At 40.1% G+C, this 8,309-nt stretch overlaps 1 protein-coding gene across 2 annotated transcripts; it reads right to left on the reverse strand.

Moving 5' to 3' along the window:
• Window positions 1-5: 5 nt before the first annotated feature.
• tspo (translocator protein) lies at window positions 6-5,561 on the reverse strand. Of its 2 annotated transcripts, none has more exons than XM_071380390.1 (4): window positions 5,266-5,561; window positions 1,258-1,435; window positions 741-879; window positions 6-523 (listed from the first exon to the last, which is right to left on the reverse strand). In XM_071380390.1, the coding sequence occupies exons 2-4, from the start codon at window positions 1,431-1,433 to the stop codon at window positions 344-346; spliced, it is 495 nt and encodes a 164-aa protein (XP_071236491.1). In that variant the 5' UTR covers window positions 1,434-1,435; window positions 5,266-5,561; the 3' UTR covers window positions 6-343. The 2 variants fall into 2 exon arrangements, with proteins under 2 accessions (XP_071236491.1, XP_071236501.1); XM_071380400.1 differs by having other exon boundaries at window positions 5,258-5,514.
• Between the last annotated feature and the right edge of the window lie 2,748 nt (window positions 5,562-8,309).

The following is an 8,309-nucleotide window of genomic DNA, read 5'->3' on the forward strand; positions in this document are numbered from 1 at the left end:
GCATATAAAGTTTGACGTTTTTTAATATGAACAACATAATAGGCAAATGTCAATCAAATCTGATATACCTAAGGCTTTCCTGGCATGTACTTTCCTTGTAATAAGACAAGGAAATATCGGTATAATGCAACAGAAATATTGGAATAAATTAAAGGGCATTGAAAAATATGATTTCTTAAATCTTGCAAAAGCCAAGCCCCAATTTCTTCATTGGCGATTAGGTTATGGGAGAAACCTTTTTTATGTAAAAAAATGTTTTTTAAATGCAGTAGCACATCATTATACAAATAGTTTAATTGTTTGGCCAATGGAGCTGGAATCAAGTACAGAGAATACTGTGTTTCTACTCCTCCTTTTCATCCTCATCCGGGTTATCTCTCCATATGCTGTAGTTAAGGGAGGTGGCCAGGCACAGCCATGCAAGGTAGGGTGTCAGGAGCAGGCTGGCTGTGCGATTGATGGGGTACCAGGATACCATGGTGGCTCCAACAGCACCAGTCAACATCACTATCTCTATGAGTGCCTGGGGGAGAGAGGACACAAAATTGATCATGTCATGTCGCACTCACGGCAGCAGAATGGAGGTGGTTTTTACAATGAAATGTGTCTATGGATCACCTATTGGCCAAAATAATATTCATAGAAATTCTCATTTTGAGTGTACTGCTCCTCATTATCTCAACCTGAAGCCATGAGTCCTTTTGCCCAGCCCACAACCATTGCATTATCTGAGAGCTCACCATTTTCAACTTGTGTGCTCCAAAGAAGATGGGAGTCCAGGCCCAGTTGAGAGCCAGCTGCAACCCATAGAATCCCAAAGGTACCACAGCATCCTCAGTAAAACCCCCACACTCCTTCCACACCAGGTAGGAGCCATACCTATCAGGGTGATCATCAAAAATAAAATGCATGTTAGTTCCATATTTCATGATTCATTTAAAAAAACAAGTGGTAAAATGCTTTTCTGAATGAAGTGCATGAAGCTGATTTCCACCACATTCAGTTGGGAAACAGCATACATTATGTAGAATCTAGATATGTGCTTCTACACCTGCATTGCTTGCTGTTTGGGGTTTTAGGCTGGGTTTCTGTACAGCACTTCGAGATATTAGCTGATGTACGAAGGGCTATATAAAATAAACTAGATTTGATTTGAGATAGGTGTACAGTACCATATTGGTTGCAATTAAAATCTGATAATGGAAGGGGTTTAGAGGATTGTTTTCAAACTGGCAGAGTATGCTGTCTCTCACTCACCCCATGCCTGTGTAGAGGGTGGTCCACACTATTGGGAACGCAGCATTAGGTGGACGCCATGATGGCTTGTTGAGAGTGGTGTACCAGGTTTTCACCTGCTTGCGTGTCACGTAGCCTCCATAGAGCCCCCCTAGATGAGGCAGGGCAGTCAAACCAAGCATAGGCAGCCACGACATGTCTGGAGAAGAGAGGGTACTGCCTGTTAATGATTAGTTAATTACATTGGTTAAACCTGTTCATTATTATTCTGTAGAATTCATTACACTTGTAAAAGTAGGCTATAATTTGATGGGATTGGACACACTCCTTTCAAGGCATTTTGCTCAGTGGGCGTGGGTTTCAAAGTGCAAGGACTGTCTGATGCGCGTCCACGTTCCAACGAGAACCCTCTGCCCGTGGTCTCGGTATCAGTCGTTTTAGCTAACATTACTTACACCACAGGTTTTCCAGTCCTTTCCCCTCCTGTCATTTGCCAAAGTTATTTATGGTCATGATTTTTTTTAAATGAACCTTTATTTAACTAGGCAAGTCAGTTAAGAACAAATTCTTATTTACAATAACAGGTCTTGTGCCGAAAATCTCTCCCTGACAGAATCCCTTTCGCGTGAACGCGCACGCACTCAATTCTTCATTGCTGCGACTTGCGTGCAAATTGAGATTTCTGCTCTTCACTCCGTTGTCAGTTTAGCCTACATTTCACTGATCTTAGTAGCAGAAAGCATTTTTTGTGTCCTTTGATCGCGGGGAAGGCACTAGTAATGTCTGCAGTTTTCGGTTTGGCTATTTGTTTCAAGTGTATTAGTCTATAAATAAATCTCTGCCAAAATTCATCATCTCTCCCATGTCTTATTCGACTAGTAGTTGTTCTGAAATGTTTATTGCTTGCCTACTTTTTACTCCCTCTTTAATATAACACACATTCATGAATTATTCATTTCGGTTGCCTATCCTGACGTGAAGTTTGTTCTATAGAAAGTATTTGACTCTGATGTGTGCCACAGAAAGTATTTGACTCTAGTGACAAAATTAACGAAATTAGAACGGGGGGAGTACTTTGGCAAGGCCATTTTCTTTCCTGCCGAAATACCCCTTTCTAATTTCCTTAATTTTGTGGCTAGAGTCAAATACTTTCTGTGGCACACACTACTGGTCAATATGAGCTACCACCATGAAAAATTTAACGAAACCCAGTCTAACGTGATCATTGACAGCTGCCTTGACGGACACAAATAGAAAATGCTTTCTGCTAAGATCAGTGAAATATAGGCTAAACTGACAACGGAGTGATGAGCAGAATTCTCAACTAGCAAGCAAGTCGCAGCAATGAAGATTTGAGTGCGTGTGCGTGCGCATTCACGCGAAAGAGGGGGGAGGGGAGGGGGGCGGCACAACAACTGCATATGACACGAAGTAGGCTACAGGGAGTGGAATGAAGTAGCAGAACAGAGACGGCAACCAGGCTACTCTGCCTGAGAGCTCATTCATAAATTAAACTATGGTGGGTTTGTGGTTTACATTTGCACTTTCATATTAGTGACGTTACATCTTTTTGCTTTATTTGAACTAACGATAGCTAGCTACCTAGTGGCTGGGCCAGTTTTCCCGGAAGTGAACGATGTGTAACGCCAAGTGTTGCTTGCTAGCCAACCAACAACGTCAATATGCCGCTATCAATCCAATCTAGCTACTAAATGTAATTTAAATATGAAACTGATCATGACTAGATTTAATCTAATTTCACTGCCATGTGTTAGTCAACATGCAATAATACCTGTGGACTACTGTCAATCACTGAGATCCATTGCTGGCTTCATTAAAACCGGTTAATCTGATGCATTTTGTTGTCCTTTGTTTTATTTATTTGTTCGAAAGACTAACATGAGGCCAACTACCATGTTATCCTGGAGTGGAGGCATACACACCCAGTCTCACAACCTAGGGCGCGTTCGCAAATCCACTGAGTGTGCCAGAGTGTAAGATAACTGAGGAATTAACGAACGCTCAACACCCGTTGAATATGGCAGGTGCCAGTAAACATCGGCAAGAAGCGTAATTAAATCATTGACCACATCACAATTACAGTCACCAACACTCTGGCTAATATGAAAACAGCGTAACCAGCTCTGCTAGGGCGAGTAAAATGGTCAAAGGGAGGTGATCTCTCATTTTTGTCTGGAAGTAGCTAGCAAACTAACCAACCTTAACCTGTTAGCTTGGTTGCTTGACTGCCTTTGTGAGGTCAGAACGCTCGGACCAACCCTACCCCTGAACGCTCTGAATTTGAAAAGACAATCTGACAATGCTCTGAATTGGCAAAGGGCCAGAGTTTACTCTGGCACTTAAGATTGAATTTACGAACACACCCTTGAGCTGTGTTTGAATACCCATACTAACATACTGTAACGACCTTTGGTTTAAAAGAGCGGATATCGACTGCCGCTTGAGCATATGCTTTTGGGGCACAATCGATAGCGCGCTGGACTTCTGGCTGGGTCGAGGGTTCGAGACCTGCTCCTTGCCTGTTTCATTACAATACTGTATACTACATACTTAATGAGTATATACTATAAATTAATTTTAGTATACTCTAAACGAACAGTATCATTTCAGTTGAAAATTCATTATTCTGCGTTCTGGTACACTCAGATGAGAGTGCTCTGAAATCAAGAGTAGCCAGTGCGAATTTAGAAATTGAGAACGCTCATCTATACCATTTAGCTAAAATAAGAATGACGGGAATAATAAAGTCAATAAACGTTGGATAGTTAGTTAGCCTATAGTTAATATACTAGCAAGTTTTATGCATAAGTGGCCAGGTAACATTTTCATTAGCATTTATCATAATTAGTTAAAGCACTGAACTTGTATTCGCTCTCGTTGTACTTCCGCTGCATATTTTCCGCCATTTTCTTCAAATCTGAAAACGACGTGAAGTCACGACCATTTCCTGAAGATTTGCATTATGGCCCGTAAAGTATAGTGTCCTCTGCGTGTATACTTCACATTTTGGCGAATTTAGTACAACATCCGGGAACCTTTGGCATACTAACTATATCCATACTATGACCAATAAGCATGCTATATACTGAATTCACTTCACAAATAGTAAGGTTAGTGTGGGTAGTATGAGTATGCGAACACAGCTCTAGTCTCATTAGGATTACTTTGCGTAAATGATCAACTTTAAAAAATGTGAAATTCGAATACTAAATAATTTAGTTCGTTTCCTTTCTTTGTCTGCCCGCGTAGATGGTAACACTACAGTCTGAGCCTTTTGGGTTAAACACTGGGTTAAAGCCTCATTATACATGCACAATGTGTTGAATAGTTTCCAAGATCCAGACATGAGCGAGGCTTGTTCTCAACACTGTGCACCCGTATGTGCGCTGATATCTATAGCACAAGTGTGTCCCATAATTTGATGTGCCTATTGCAACTTCAGAATTAAAATTACACTGAACTCTAAATGGTATAATACATTAACAAGATTGAATAATTGCTAATAGCCTATAGACCTGCATGTATCATTTATAAACTACAAACACTTTCCTGGAAACTAGTTTAGAGTAGGCCTATGTCAATTTCAAATCCATTTCCCTTTTAGGACCTAAAACAAAACTGTCATTCAATCACATGATGCAAAAGGACCGTGCGCATTCACTTCTCCTGGCAACACATCAACAAAGTTATAGTAGGCAAAAGGCTAGGCCTAGTAGGACACTTTCACTGAAAAAATAAATGGCATTGTCAAGCTATATACGTTTCGTTTTAAATAAACACATGACACATAACGTAAATGCTTTACAAATATCACATTCATGAATCAGAAGAGGAAATTAAATACATTTGTTAAATACCAAACCATACTAGCTACATTCTCCACTCTGTTCCGTTTATGATTATTGAACGTTATGGTTAATTTGCAACTTTGTAACTAACAAGTTAAATTGCAACATTGTCAAACTTGTGTCAATCGATTGTAACAATGCAGTCTTCTTACCTGCTTACCTGTTAGATAGATGAGTGCGATAGTTCGAGGATGTTGTTACACGGAGCTTGGTAGGCTACGGTTCGGGAAGGGTGAAATGAACAAATGAAATGGTGGCCTGACACCACCTTTCTAAAACATTCTGAAAAACGAAGATAAAATGTTTCTCTCAAGGATCGGGTTCTCTTATCATGCAGTTCTTGTTTAGGAGGACACTCCCAATGTGTTACAAAACCTTTCTATAACCACTAGTATTCTGCTAGCAGCACAAATGAGGAACTACGTTCGTATGGTAATGACCACATAAAAAAAAAAAATGCAATGTGGATAACTCATTCAAAATATATTTCATCAATGGCCAACAAGAAAAGGCAATACGTAATTTATGAAGAAAAAAATATTTTTTATTTTTTTATGACCAATAATGAAAACGTACAATGTTGACACTGGTATGTTGAGAATATTGGGTTGGAGAGATAACTTGCTTTTCTACATGTCTACGCTAAAGTGGGGTGGAAAATTCTCCTTAGGGTCTTTACTAACCAAATATGGTTAGGTTTTCGAGGGGGACTGTCTCACACAGCCTTCTGCTGGCTTTCACTCCGCCCCTCCATAGCCCCCAATGCAATACACTGTAATATTAGACTGTACGTGGGATAGATTTAGGCTTGTGTAGAGAATTTTTCTACCTGTCTAAACTAAAGTGGGGTGGAAAATACTCAGTAGGGTCTCTGCTAACCAAATATGTGAAGTTTTGGAGGGGGACTGTGTCGTACATATCCAGCAGCACTTCGTTGTCCACCCCCTCTACTCTAGCTCATCCCCCCTTTAATCAGACTAATGGTTGGTATCTACATATGCAGAAGAAATTTACGAATCCAATGGTGCAACCCAGAAGTCTGTAGCTCAAACACACAATGTTTAAAGGGGGTTGAAGTCCAAAATGCACCAGCATTACAGTGGGACTCATTGGGCTAAAGTGGGCTGGAAAATACTCAGTAGGGTCTCTGCTAACCAAATATGTTTCGTTTTTGAGGGGGACTGTGTCACATGGCCTGCTGCTGGCTTTTTACTCCGCCCCTCCATAGCCCCAATTGCAATACATTGTAATAGTGTAGGCCGTCATTGTAAATAAGAATTTGTTCTTATTAACTGACTTGCCTAGTTAAATAAAGGTTAAATAAAAAAAATTGGCTGTACATGGGATACATATTGGGTTGTAGAGTAGCAGTTACCCCGGTACTTGGGAAAAACGCCCCTTTTATAAAAACAAAATTTCACAAAATAACAAAAAAGTGTAAACTGTAGCCACTTATTTCCCTTCATAGTTTGTTTGCCTATTCATGTCCATCATCCACAGAACATTTGTTTTTCTTTTTTTATACAAAACGTTGCTTTTTGTGTCAGCAATTGGACATTGTTCTTAGCTACCCCACGTAACCCTACCAGTATTTGTGTAAACTTTCAAAATATGTCAAATTATCCATTTATTTTTTCAAATGTGGTTGCAGTGCTGTAAAAAACAGTTGGACTGCACTATAGTGCTAAAAAGCCCCGGATATATTTGCAGGGGGACTCTTATTTAGAAAATACATTATCGACGATCGTGCTGCAGCATAATATCCTGCTGCTAGGAGAACGGTAATTCAATAACCTCTACCAGTCGTTCTACTGAGTAGAATCAATGCTGCGCAGGAGCTGCGCAAGCTTTCACTTTTTTTAAAGCCATACTCTGGAAGATGTGGATACCATACCATCATCACAGAGTGGGCCTGGGGCAATCAACAAAAACACTAACAATGAAGTAAATACGTATATGTAAGCTATTTGTCACATTTGAATTGTGCTGTTTTGTGTTTTTTTATTTAATCCGAATGCCACAAGGTCTATCTAGCGGAGATAGTCATTCTATTCTATTCTATTTATATTCTAATACATTCTATTATATTTCATACATCACACCCAGGTACAGTTGAAGTTGGAAGTTTACCTACACTTAGGTTGGAGTCATGAAAACTCGTTTTTCAACCACTCCCCAAATTTCTTGTTAACAACAAATAGTTTTGGCAAGTCGGTTAGGACATCTACTTTGTGCATGACACAAGTCATTTTTCCAACAATTGTCCACAGACAGATTATTTCACTTATAATTCACTGTATCACAATTCCAGTGGGTCCGAAGTTTATATACACTAAGTTGACTGTGCTTTTAAACAGCTTGGAAAATTCCAGAAAATGATGTCATGGCTTTAGAAGTTTCTGATAAGCTAATTGACAACATTTGAGTCAATTGGAGGGGTACCTGTGGATGTATTTCAAGGCCTACCTTCAAACTCAGTGCCTCTTTGCTTGTCATCATGGGAAAATCAAAATAAATCAGCCAAGACCTCAGAAGAAAATTGTGGGCCTCCACAAGTCTGGTTCATCATTGGGAGCAATTTCCAAACACCTGAAGGTACCACGTTCAACTGTACAAACAATAGTGCGCAAGTATAAACACCATAGGACCATGTAGCCGTCATACCGCTCAGGAAGGAGACACGTTCTGTCTCCTAGAGATTAACGAAATTTGGTGCGAAAAGTGAAAATCAATCCCAGAACAACAGCAAAGGACCTTGTGAAGATGCTGGAGGAAACAGGTACAAAAGTATCTATATCCACAGTAAAGGAGTCCTATATCGACATAACCTGAAAGGCCGCTCAGCAAGGAAGAAGCCACTGCTCCAAAACCACCATTAAAAACTCCAGACTACGGTTTACAACTGCACATGGGGACAAAGATTGTACTTTTTGGTGAAATGTCCTCTGGTCTGATGAAACAAAAATAGAACTGTTTGGCCATAATGAACATTGTTATGTTTGGAGGAAAAGGGGTAGGCTTGCAAGCTGAAGAACACCATCCCAACCATGAAGCACGGGGGTGGCAGCATCATGTTATGGGGGTGCTTTGCTGCAGGAGGGACTGGTGCACTTCACAAAATAGATAGCATCATGAGGGAGGAAAATTATGTGGATATATTGAAGCAACATCTCAAGACATCATTCAGGAAGTTAAAGCTTGGTC

This window comes from Salvelinus alpinus, chromosome 2, assembly GCF_045679555.1.
Source record: "Salvelinus alpinus chromosome 2, SLU_Salpinus.1, whole genome shotgun sequence".
Classification (NCBI taxonomy): domain Eukaryota; kingdom Metazoa; phylum Chordata; class Actinopteri; order Salmoniformes; family Salmonidae; genus Salvelinus; species Salvelinus alpinus.

Coding starts and splice junctions, on each gene's coding strand:
- tspo (XM_071380390.1), bottom strand. CDS start 1,433: ATGTCGTGGCTGCCTATGCTTGGTTTGACTGCCCTGCCTCATCTAGGG. Junction 880..1,257: donor ACCCTCTACACAGGCATGGG/GTGAGTGAGAGA, acceptor TCACCCTGATAG/GTATGGCTCCTACCTGGTGT. Junction 524..740: donor GAGCACACAAGTTGAAAATG/GTGAGCTCTCAG, acceptor TCTCTCCCCCAG/GCACTCATAGAGATAGTGAT.